This window comes from Filicampus tigris, chromosome 12 (assembly GCF_054856515.1).
Source record: "Filicampus tigris isolate MCC_2025a chromosome 12, RoL_Ftig_1.0, whole genome shotgun sequence".
Taxonomy (NCBI): domain Eukaryota; kingdom Metazoa; phylum Chordata; class Actinopteri; order Syngnathiformes; family Syngnathidae; genus Filicampus; species Filicampus tigris.
In genome coordinates this window covers 6,488,896-6,501,952 of record NC_141228.1, presented here as the reverse complement: position 1 = coordinate 6,501,952, position 13,057 = coordinate 6,488,896, and the positions used below count along the sequence as shown (strand labels likewise).

The 13,057-nt window shown below is 39.1% G+C and overlaps 2 protein-coding genes across 12 annotated transcripts in view; one reads left to right on the top strand and one right to left on the bottom strand.

Moving 5' to 3' along the window:
- Positions 1–1,606: 1,606 nt before the first annotated feature.
- LOC147138184 (gamma-interferon-inducible lysosomal thiol reductase-like) lies at positions 1,607–7,880 on the top strand. The gene is made up of 7 exons (XM_086046480.1): positions 1,607–1,844; positions 3,694–3,882; positions 4,217–4,288; positions 5,201–5,290; positions 5,617–5,769; positions 6,056–6,124; positions 7,261–7,880. The coding sequence occupies exons 1-7, from the start codon at positions 1,635–1,637 to the stop codon at positions 7,318–7,320; spliced, it is 843 nt and encodes a 280-aa protein (XP_085902606.1). The 5' UTR covers positions 1,607–1,634; the 3' UTR covers positions 7,321–7,880.
- The window catches only part of LOC147138183 (3',5'-cyclic-AMP phosphodiesterase 4C-like), a 102,265-nt gene continuing 96,625 nt past the window's right edge, over positions 7,418–13,057 (bottom strand). For 10 of the 11 annotated variants that reach the window (XM_086046474.1, XM_086046472.1, XM_086046471.1 and 7 more), the window contains one exon: positions 7,418–12,170. In XM_086046474.1, coding sequence (XP_085902600.1) covers positions 11,646–12,170 — 525 coding nt within the window. In that variant the 3' untranslated portion in view covers positions 7,418–11,645. The remainder of the gene's footprint in view (positions 12,171–13,057) is intronic. The other variant, XM_086046476.1, reaches the window with a different exon arrangement.

Here is a 13,057-nt window from a genome sequence, read left to right as displayed (position 1 = left end):
TGGGTTCTCATAAGTATCTTCAGAATTTTACAAAGGATCAGTAGGGCGCGTCACAAGTTGATGCTACCAAAGCTTTATACTCATATCCAAGTGCTACCGTTCAACGAGAAACGAGATTTATGAAGTTCACTCTATTGGGTAAAAGCGAAGGCACAGACAAGCAGCTCGGGCGGCCTCTTGTGGCCACCAAATTATAAAGCAACTTTGAGGACAAGTTGTATGTCCCAAAATTCTACCTTTATGAGTTCAACATTATGAAGAGCCGTACGACAGAATGTTATTGCTCACTCTAATCAAGTTAAACATGCTATGCTCCACATTGTCCAATTAATGTTTTGTTTTATTTTTGCCCGTTGAAAATTGACTTTCTTTTTCATTTTGACCAGACGTTATAGTGAACGATGGTCCATGAACTCATAATCATCCCATCACACCTTATTGTATGCACCATGGACGTAGACGTATAATATAATAGATAAGGCGTTGAAGAGGTTCGCACGTTGCTGAGATACGCATGCGCCCCGCCATATTAAATGGGAACCAGCCAGCTAAAACAACAATTATGTAATTTGAGTGTTTACAGTACGTATAGCCAGTGTATTTAACTCAATTTCTGTGATGATAAATAGGCTATGAAATATTAATACAAAACTGTGATCTATGACTATAATAACCAGATCCTGAACGATATGCTGTGATTTTTTTGAACAAAGCACAAATTGATCTTGTTAATTATTCTTATATCCAGCTGAGATGTCAAATCCAGATCCAGAAAGTAAAAACCCTGGCACAGTTTGGTTTTTGCCACAGGTAGTTCTACTCAACCAGCAGGTAATCGATCTTGTCTGAGGAGAATTATACGCATCAATTTGAAATTGGCAATCACAAGAGACAATTTATTCTTCAGTATTTGTTTGTAGCATTAGCCACAAAATCAGCAAATTCTGTTGGCAAAATGATGTAATAATGGCCAAATGCATTCAAAAGTCATTGTTAAATCTCAATCCCACAAGATCTGTCTTTTAGTGTAAAACATATTGCTCCATCGCCCAGCAGCAATAAGAGAATAAGAGAACCATCACAGAAGGTCGACATACGATTTAGCGCTCAAGGAGGCATTTCTACTAACCCAGGGGTTACCAACTCCGGTCCTCGAGGGCACCTGTCCTGCAGGTTTTCAATCTCTCCTGCAGCTTTTCAATCTCTCCCTGCTGTTAACACACCTGTTAAAACGATCAGGATCATTATAAGGCTTCTCAAAAGCTTGCTGATGAGATGATCATTTGAATCAGGTGTGTTGCAGCAGGGAGAGATGGAAAACATGCAGGATAGGTGCTCCCGAGGACCAGAGTGGGTGACCTCTGTACTAGCCTTTCTGTGTGTTCACCATTGATGAAACACTCAACTTAAATTGATTTATATAGCACTTAACAACAACCGTGGCAAAGTGATGTACATAAATATACAACTCGATAATTAATACAACCGAAGTAGAAGTCGCAGTATTATTTATGTCTCTAATCAAGTTCTTCGGGTAATCTCCACATTGTACAAACGAGACACTGGAGTGTACGAGGGACCATGAACTCATCATCGGTCTTTTACACCTGGCTGTAGTCAGCTGATTGTGATTTATGTCTGTCCTCAGTGGAGCGCACTCCCTACACAGTTCCTTCCTTCCGTCTTGCTTTTTTCTTTCACATCCAGCAGACATGAAGCTCGCGGCTCTTGTTATCATCCTCCTCTACCATATTTGGAGCACAACCTCGTCACATCCTAAACCGTCCTGCCGATATCCTCCATCGCAGTGGTGTCGCTCCCTGGAGATTGCTATTGAATGCAAGGTGAGTGTACCAAGTGTTGTAGCATTGGGTTACTGTTAAAATACAGACACGGGCACTTTTTTCATTCACTCTGTCAGAGCAGTGGTAATTAAACATAGATTATTTTCAAAATAGCAGATTGCCGGTGCATTGTATTTAGTTTGAGGTCTTATTAAAAAAAAAAGCACATGTGTTCATTTCCTGAAAGATTCCTAAAAAAGTATTTTAACTTATGAAAGCATTTTTTGATTGGGTGGAGGTATTTTACATGGCTGCAATTGGTAAATGCTTGGTGTATTTTTTTTTCCTTTTGCTGTAGCTACTGGGGAACTTAAATGAAACTGTCACAGCTTTTCATCAGTGCTACTGGGGGGGACCATACACTTCCTAACCAGATGTATGACAAAAATGTCATTTTAAATATGGATAAAACATACATCCATGTCTGTTTTTAATGAACCAATTTACATCATAGCATCTTTTATATTTATTCTTTTTATATGTTTTTCAATGCATGTACAGAATAAAAGATCCAGCCTTCAACAGCAAAAGATTTGAACAATGAAACATATAACCACATGTGTGTGTGTTATCCCCCAGTACAAAGGGCTCTCTTGCATTAAAAAATTCAATTCAAGGATGACACAAAACTGTTGAACACCTAAACAATAAGTGCAAACAATTTTCTGCATTTTTTTTCCCCCTACTAAAATCAATTCACTCATTCATTCGTCATTCAATCCAAGCCAATAGTGTGTGGAGGTCCACTGTAGCAGAAGAAACGTGTTTGTGATTTCTCATCCAAAATCATAAAAATAGAACATTTGAAAATGTTTTTTGGGGGGGGGTAATTATTCAAGGGGCTCCTCAAAGTGTGGTCACAGGCCAGCAGTTGGCCATCCTTGGCTTACACAATGCAGTAGTTGCAAGATCACTGAAAACAGTACATCTGATTTGAGTTTAAACCCAAGTGAGTTGAATGAGGTTTGTGTGGTCAGTTGTAAAATAAGAGTCATGCCTCAGCTATTTAAGGCCTGCAGTGCTTCTGCATGTGACCGGATGGGCTGTTATGGTCCAAATGGATTAAAAACATAAATTAGATTTATAAACTGAATGTCTGAACTTGTTGTTGGACTGTTTTTGTCTGTGAGCCGCACGCCGGATGAGTGGTCGGCACATCTGTCCGAAAGTCCGAATGAGGTTCGAATCTCGGCTTGGTCCTTTCCATGTGGAATTTGCAAGTTCTCCCTGTGCCTTTGTGGATTTTGTCTATGCTAATCCAGTTTCCTAACACATCCCAAAAACATTTTATGTTAATTGAATACTCCAAGTTGTTCATTAGTGGCTTTTGGTTTGGTTTGTCGTGTGGTATTTTAAGAGTAACTTTTGTTTAATTACCTGACTAGAGAAAGAAATGCATTAGATGTGTTGTTACTAGAAAATGTGAAAATTTTGAAGTCGTGTGTTACCAGCATCACTGCTGGTGGGGTCATCTCCAGGGGCGGAGCTATGGGTGGGCCTGGGTGTGCAGAAGCCCACCCAGATTGACAGACTGCCCACCCAGCGAGATTCATGAAAAAAATATGCTTTTACATTTTTTTGTAAATTATGAAATTATTTTTGAATTTGTGTTTTGTTGTTTTTTTATTGCATTGAATCTTAAGAATGGCATAATTGTGGTTGTCTAAGGAAGATCCGAACTTTATATTATTCAGTTTGTCATTTTATTTGAATATACGATGTGTCAGGACAGCAGGATTGTGCCCAGTGAGGGAAATATTCAGGCCCAGCCTGATTTCTCCAGGCCCACCCATTAGCCACGTTCTGGCTCCGCCCCTGGTCATCTCATGTTTGTCTTCCCCTGTTGTAGGTGCAGAAGCAGTGTATGGAACTAAGCGCCGTACGTCCAAAGGAGGCGGCTCCTCCGGTGTCTGTTGCCCTTTACTACGAGAGTCTGTGTCCGGCCTGCAGGCTGTTCATCACTCAGCAGCTCTTCCCCACCTGGACCATGCTGCAAGACATCATGAAGATCACACTGGTGCCATATGGCAACGCTAAGGTGCACCGATCTGTTTGGTAGTGCTTCCTTGTTATCATTATTAATCAATCAATCACATTTTATTTATAAAGCACTTTTCATACATAAAAATGCAACTCAAAGTGCTGTAAAACATCCAAAGCAAAACATTAAAAAAAAAAATCCGTTCACACCCAGCCCGGATTAGACAGGCGGACCCCACACAAAGTGCAGAGGCCGCCGGCCACCCAGACCCAAGGAGTCCCTGCGATGACAGCCCCCGTGGGAAGGGCAGCCACCCCCTCCCTCAACGCGGAGGCCCCCCCATGAGGATTAGATACGAGGAAATTATTTTCAAAACCGTCTCTCCCTGCAGGAGCTGGTGTCGGGCAATACTACCTTCGCCTGCCAACATGGGGAGCCAGAATGCCATGGGAACATGATTGAGGTTGAGTATGGCTTCACCCAAGGGTGGGCAAACTTTGGTGCTCAAGGGACACATTTGATTTTAAAACGGACAGATCGGACAGGTCGTTCCAATTGTAAGGGGGGGAAAAAAAAAAAAAAAAAAAGAATATAATTATTTAGATTTTTAATTAATTTGTTTTATTAAAATTATTCATTCTATTTTTTTTCTATTTAATTGTGTTATTGATTTATTATTAAACTGGTATATAACAAGATAAAAGTGAAATGTATTATTTTCAATTTAGTAATTAAAAAATATTTACACTACTGCATATCAGTTAACCAATTATTTCGTGACAAATGATTAAATCAATAAATTAAATCAAATGCACTTTTTTGAATTTGTAATGAACTTATGATTTATATTTAATTATATTAACATTGCTAAATGGATATTTCATTTTTGTTTGACCATTTTCAAATTTTATTGACAAATCAGTTAACCAATAAATCGAAAAAATAATTAATACATCTAAAATAGTTAAAAGGGAAATCAACCATACCAAACATATTTTTGGTTGTTTTCCCCTTTAAATCAGACAATTAACTTTTTTTGGATTTATAATGACTGGAATTCTAATTAACATCCATCCACCCATTATCTTTCCTGCTTATTTCTAATTAACAATCATATAATAAAATCACTAACTTTAAATGTATACATTTTATTACGTTAGTTGCAAATGTTAAATCAAATAATTCACTCACTCAAATGATTTAATTTGAATTCCTGTTAAATGTAAAAAACTAAATGACACACACTGTACATGTGAAATGGTTAAAGCAGATTTTTTTGTTTAAAATTAACCATGTATTTAGTAAAAGCTATTGAAGAACTGCTAGGTCAACTGAAATGCGCTTAACTCTTGTGACGAATTGTTCCTCCCCCCAGGCCTGCATCCTCCATTTGTGCGGCCCTGCAGCTTTTCAGATCATCTACTGCATGGAATCTGCTGCCGATGTTCTCACTGCAGCTCAGACAGTGAGTGTTTTCTTTGAGAAATTAAAAAAAATAAAAAAAGTCAAGTATAGCTGCTGCATTTATGGTGACTGACTGAATTAAGAGGTACAAGTTGGTGCCGATTGATTTATTCCGTTTCAATAAACATAATTATCCACTTTGTCCAAGTATCCAGCCAATAATAACATAACCCTCTCACCTTGTAAATACACAGCAGCGCTCTTTCACATTTATCACTTTGAGAATGAATAAATTGTCACTGGGGAATTAGAACAGGAGTGTGACTTGAATGATGGGTATCCTATTTCTAGCCGCCGCCTTGTGCGTGTGTGTTCTTGTTGCCGTAGTGTCTTCGGATGCATGCCCCCGCCGTCTCTTGGGCCAGCGTCGACTCTTGTGTCAAGGGAGGTGTGGGCCGTAGACTGATGCACGCCAACGCGGTCATGACTAGAGCGCTAAGCCCTCCCCACACGCACGTCCCCTGGGTCACCTTCAACGGGGTAAGGAATCGTCTCCGCAAATGAGTCACACCGGGTGATCCAAACTGTTTACAGACAACATTTTCAACATCAACACATGAAAACACCGCAAGGTCTTGTATACCCAAAAATTGTTCTGTGGAGCTTTATAACCAAGAAAAAGACCTTTTGGGCCCAACAAAGATTAAATAGGAGGATGTTAATCCTCAGTCTTACGGTAGTCTGTTTACATTCAGCTGCTCTACTGTTGTGTAAAGATTGCGAATGAGTCAGTGTCAGAAAATACTACAAATGAACTGTTTGGCAGGAATTCACAGAGGAGTACGAAGACAAGGCCATGTCCTCGCTCTTCCATTTGATATGCCAACTTTACAAGGTGAGAAATGATGCATGCTGAAACTTTGCTTTTATGTCATTTTAGCATCTTAACTTCTATGATATGAAAACTCTATCGTGATTTTTATTTGTGCGTTGCTGGTACAGACAATGTTTTCCTATAAATAATTACACACTTACATACATGCATACATACATACACACACAGGTATATCTGTATAATCCAAATAAGGTGAATACCGGTAGATGAAATGTGTGGACAATAAGTAATTGTTAAAGTAATACCTCTCTGACAGTAGCATTAAGAAAATACAAATAGGGCTGCTCGATTATGGGGGAAAAGAAAAATAATCACGATAATTTTGGTAATAACTGAAATCACGATTATTCAAGCGATCATTAATTTTTTGGTCCAACCCAAGAAAATGTTTAAACGTAAAAGACAAATACATTTCTTTGAAACACTATAATTGTATAAGTTCCTTTTGGACCAAATCAAATGTTTAACATTTGTTATAAAAGGTGCAAATGTATGATTTCCTGGTGTAAACAAACAGTGCATTGGATATAAATGCATATTATTAATCATTTTTTATGGTTATGCCAATTTTGTAATCGTGGAGTGTAGTAATTGGATTTCGATTAATTGCACAGCCCTAAATACAACTACATTTATAAAGCCATTGTCAGGCCCACTAGTTGCAAAAAGGCATTCTGATAAATACAGCGTTTGTGGAATAAGAGTTAAGCAGCAAAATCCACCAATTTTTAGCCATCTCTGGGGCGGCCATTTTGTCACTTCTGTCGGCTGAAAATGACATCATAGTTGCTCAGGTAACGACTAATCACAGCTCACCTGTTTTCCGAAGCTGAGCCATGATTAGTCGTTATCTGAGCGATGAGCATCTGTGATGTCCTTTTCAGTCAACAGAAGTGACAAAATGGTCGCCCCCTGAGTTGGCTAAAAACAGGTGGATTTTGCTGCTTAACTCATTTTCCACAAAAGCAATATTAATCAGAATGCCGTGTTTCAACTAGTGGGCCTGCATAGAACATATTCTTGAAAAAAAAAAAAAAAAAGTTTGGGTTGAATTCTCTTTTTAAGAAGTGGCCTGTGACTTTTTAGCTTTGAGAGTCAGTTGGACGTCGCTGAGACATGACTGTGTATCATTTCAGGGAGTGAAGCCACCAGCCTGTAACGGAGCCCCGGTCAGACTTGACAGAGGCTTCTGCTGAAAACGTCGAAATGAACTTGACCTTTTTTGTAACATATGTTACACTGGAGTCCTACTAACACGTTGTGTAAATAAGACAATCATGAAAAAGACTGACATAAATTTCCATGTAATTTATTGGCATTTCCCCCACAAAACATCCTAAACTCCAGGAAAATCATTTGGTTTAAAAGGACACGTTTTTTCTTTGACAAAAATGTCAGAGTGGCAGATCAGCCGTATACTTGAATATTTGATTTTGAGGCTCAACATATGATTAATCAAACATACAATTAAATGTTTTTTAACAATACTTTTCCCTTAACAGGCATGTATGAAGAATAAATAGCATTAGAGAAGTTTGCACGACATAGAGGCTGAGCAACATTACTAACATGATGGCAACATGAGCTCAACACAACAAGTGAGCATTACGCTTGTACACATTTAATACTTTTTGGCACTAGTGTTCATGTAAAGAACCACGGTGCTGAATTTAACTGGCCAACCTTTCTCTGCCTTTGACTCGAAAGCCACACTGCTCTGTATTGTTTTTTGACTATTAAAAGGAATTGATTCTGATGACTGGCATAGTCATTTCATTTTTAAAATTTTTTTATTTACAACATCCTGTGGCTCATCTTGGTTTCAGCGTGTCAAAAACAGCACATTGGTCCTTTAGCATCCACGGCCAACGTCCTAAGTCACACGATCAGTAAAAAGGCTGATCAATAACGCACACTGTGTTCATGAAATACTTTTGAGACTAGTGTTTCCTAGCACGGCCTGACTTGGGAGTGCAATAAAATGTGTAGTGCTGCTTAACGTCCTGCTTTCTTTCCGCCTCCAATCTCCGTTGGCCACAAAGATTCATTCTAGAGAATGGACGCACACTCGGAGACACAAGAAGTCTTCAAAGTACACATTCTCAAATCTTAACTATCAGATTAGAAAGGCGGAGCACTGCTTCTAAGTAGCACAAAAACCAATTGTCTGCTTTAAATACACTTGAGTTATCATTGGTAAAAACTATCACTATAAAGTCAGTGACTTTGATACAATCATCCATTTAAAATCTCGTGTAAAAATGTAGCATTGTAGGCTGGCAGGTGTTTATTATTATTTTTTTTTTCTCCTTCCAAACACTAATGGCACACAGTTATTACAGTCAAGCACTTCCAAAGGGTGTCAATGATTCCTTGGTTCATTTCTTTAAACAAATTTCAAAACTTTTTTTCTTCTTCTTCTTTTAACACTGTCAAAGTGTAGGCTACCTGTGGGCTGGGCAGAGAGTAGAACCTAAATGAATTTGAATTGTAACTAGGACATTTTATTTCAAGTTTATCAACTTTGGTCCTGCCTTTTTGAATGCGAAACGTAAATAAAGTGATGGGCTCATTCTTTTCAACAATCACGCTCACAAATCTCTTTAAAGGATCGTCAGTCAACAGGTCCCTTGAACATGGGGGTGACCAGAACAATATTAAAGGAATGAATAAACAATTGAGGTGACTTGACGCTTCACTGACAACCAGGCACTGCGGTTACGATTATCATGAGTTAAGATGTGAAGGCTGAAACTCACTAAGCTCGAAGTATTGATAACCATAGTAAAGTCCATTTTAAGAGAAAGACAAAAAGTAAATGTTGCCAAATGTTTTGACAGCGACTCAAGTGAATCACAAACTTTGCTGCACTATTTATTGTATATTGTTAATGTTTGTAATGAACAGTTTTAATAATTTGTTCTGAACTTGTAAAAACCTTTGGTATGCCTGAGCATACTGCAAAAGTTCTTAAGAAACTGCATTGGATCCATTTTTCAATAAATACCTTTATAATGTATGCATACAGCAATGCAAGCGTTAAAAGTTAGTGAAAGTTCCGAGTCACTGACAAAATATTTGGACTGTATATTTGCACCAGTTTGAAATGATTTAAGGGCAATGGCAGGCCAACAAGGTGGAAAAACATTGAAATGTAGCCTTGAGTTTTTTTTCTAATGCAATTAGCCGACAAGACCAAAACTACAACATTGCCTCATTGTTATTACCGACCAAACGCATCGGTTGGAAAAACAGACATACGCCGATACACCGCCGCAACAGTTTATCAGTGCGTGTCGTTTATCTGATTGTTCCGATGCAGGATTGGAAAAAATAAACTTTTTGTGGAGGGGGGGATTCCAATATATCATATGAATCCAATGAAGGGGAGAACACACACACACACACACACGCATTTTGCTGGACTTGGAAGTGGTAGAGGCTGTATAATGTAATATTCAATCTCCCAATGGCCAATCAAATGGCCATACCTATTTAAGACACAGGCCTGTACATAGCGATAAATAACCAAGTGCTTGAAAACATTACCTTCCTATGCTCACTCGCGCTTGGTGGAGGTAATGAAAGCTTGATGACTGAAAGCTTTTGGGTCATACGTTTGGCATAGATGGGATTTCTCTTATTTAAAAGCAATAAATATATATGTATATAAAACCAATATAAAATATAAAACCAATAATTTGAACTCACTGTAGAGATGTTCCATCTAGTTTGTGAAAATCCATACCAACAAAATGTTTAATTTCCTGCCCACCTTCAGGTAACTTGTACTGTATTTCTGATGTGCAGGCCTACAGTGGGTGAAGCCCTTAGTAACACATTCGAAGAGCTTGAGCGACAGAAATGGTAAAGTGCTACTGTGGACTGGAGGCACCCTGATGAAATAATAATAATAATTAAAAAAAAGCTTTTCTTTTTAACCACATAAAGACATGACGAGTGAATGGACAATGAAAAATTGTTGTAAGTCATAACATGTTTGAAAAAGGGCACCATATAAATTATTCAGGTTTAATACAAAAAAAAAATAAAAAAAAACAGGGCAAACCTTGGACTACAGGTGGTGTCTTCTTCAGTGCTCAATCTGAGGTGCTACAAGCTGGTTTCCTAATATATACATATATACACACACATACATTGAATGTATATATACAGTGTATATATACACACACAAATATATACTGTATATACAAATATATATGTATACACATCTATATACATAGTTCATATATACATACACAGATATAATATACATAAATATATACACATATATAGACACACACATACACGTTTATACACACAGACACACATACATATATGTTTATATATGTATATGTATATATAGATATATATATTAGGGGTGTGCATCTCTCCACAAAAGACGATTTGATAACGTTTTCGATGTTAGGTGTGAAACGATTCACGGACGATTGGAACGATTCGACTCAGTGAGATTACGATTCCATATAGTATGGCTCAGTTCGATAGTATATGATGCAATTACTTTTTTGTTGTTATTTTATACACATTTGACTGCATTTGTCAGTACTGTAAACGTGCCAATTCCTTCTGAAATATTTCTTTCCAATACAAGAGGATTCGATACGTATCTCATTACATTTGGAGGTGGAACGATTCGATTCGATTCTGTTCGATTCGATGCACTCACACTTTTTAAATTAAAAAAAACAAACGGTTTTCCGGTTCAAGACGTTTTTTGTTACACCCCTAGTGTGTGTGTTTGTGTGTATATATATATATATATATATATATATATATATATATATATATATATATATATATATATATGTGTGTGTGTGTGTGTGTGTGTGGGTGTGTGTGTGTCGGTGTGTTTGATTGCTCTAGGTGCCTAATTTAAAGGGTTTCGACTGGTTAGACAAGTCCCAGTTGTGTGGCTAAGAGGTAAATTCAAACAGGGAATGACTTTGGGGTTAGGGGCATGCACGATATCCATGCTACATTCGATTTGCGTTTCTCTTCATACCCTGAGGATTAGGTCCAGCAATTCTCTCGCTGCTCCTCACCGGTTCCAATATGAACTCAAAATCAAACAAAATTAGAATGACGTATACATTTAACAAGATAAGATTCTGAATTTTAGATTTTAAAATGGTGCAAAATAATCACCAAGACCCTGTCATACCACTGCAACTCTCATTTGCTCACGTCCAAAAGTTAGTTATTTTAGAGGAAGACATTTCTTTTGTCATGGGAGAGAGTCACTCTTTTTATTCTTCCCCATCCAAGTGACATTCCCAATGCAGGGTGGGAAACAATAAAGACTTAGGAGGCACCCGAAGAGAGGCCAATATAAATATGAAATTAAAAAGAGGGGGATCGTCCCTCTGTCTACAGAGAGGCTGTCTCCAGTGTAAAGGGACTGTGGTGATTTTACAGACTTTATTGGTAGGTAAGGGCCCACCCTGCCTCCTCTCAGCGCTGCTGTCTGTCTTTCGAGCAGGGCAGGTTGTGCTGGTTGTTATGTGCCTTCATGCAGGCAGGGGGCACTGTCATCTTCCTCGCCGCTAGCTCCCTCCTGGCTCGGCGAGGTCGCGGTCCTGTGCGGGTGGGGGCTCTGCAGCGTCAGACTGGTTGGCCGCGGCAAATGAGGCGAAGGAGGGTGGTACCTGCTGCGCGGGTCCGGGGATGTCGAAGGCGAGGACGAGTCCTGGGGCCGCTCCATCCCTAACTGGGGCTCATCCTCTAGTGGACTCTCTAGGTCGGACTCCAATTCCTCATCCTCCTCTTCTTCCTCCAGTGTCAATTCAAACTGGAACTTGTCCCCGCCTACCCCTGTTGAAGGGTTCGGCCCACCCGGGCCACCTCCCGATCGGAGCTCAGCGTGGGACTCGTCAGGGCTAGAAGGTGAGGGGCTACGTGGGATCATGCTCTGGTACCACTCTCGGTTGTCCTCCAGGGTGTCCAGGATATCCTGAGCATCGGGGTGCACCAAGTCCGCCCACGTCTCCCACAGAGGGTGAACTATGTAGTCGATGAAGCCCACCTAGACAAGAGAGGCACAAAAAAATGTGCGTGTGAAGAGAACATGACGGCTGATAAAGACATTTAACGCAAACGCTGTATCAAACACTATCAAAGTGATATTCATTTAACAATGCCCTCCTCACCAAAAGTTGGCGATTTTGGGCTTTCGTGTGAGATTTCAGGATGAAACTAAAATGCACAATAACCTTCGCAGGTGAACCTAATTTGATCTTGAAACTTTTTGTGAGGACTGTATGTTTATTGCCGTGGTTGCAGTTGTATAGAAATTCATCGCATCGGGCTTTGAAATATTTTGTATATTTGCTGCATGGGAGGGAAAAAAGCGGTGCCTTGAAATATGAGTTTAATTCATTCGCGCTTAACACTGGTATCGCAAATGAAATTTTACCAATGAAATGAATGGGACGCCATGAAACCATTCCAGCCTTCTCAAAAAATGCACTGTGTATTCAAGGAGGAAACAGTAGCACTCCATGATATTGCTCTCAATAAAAACATACAGTAATGACATAATTAAAGAGAATTAAAAAGAAGTAAAAGACAGACAGACGGCTACACAGTTCATTGAAGCGTTACTAGTCTTTGGTAGCAGCCAATCATATTTTAGCGGGACATGTCAATGTCTCAACTCCTTTCTGACCTCATCAGTACAACACTAATATTTGTCTTCCTCTCCAGAGGATAAAGAATATATGACTATGACTGGAACCATTATGTCTAGCCATTTGTGTTCAATCCGTGGCTTGAAGGGTTAAATCACCGCGACATAAATGTTTTTTTTCTCAGAAAGATGCCTGAAGATGGCTACAAAGGGGTGTATTCTGCTGTTTAACTCATATTTCACAAATTAATCAGAATGCCTTGTTTCAACTAGTGGGCCTGCTG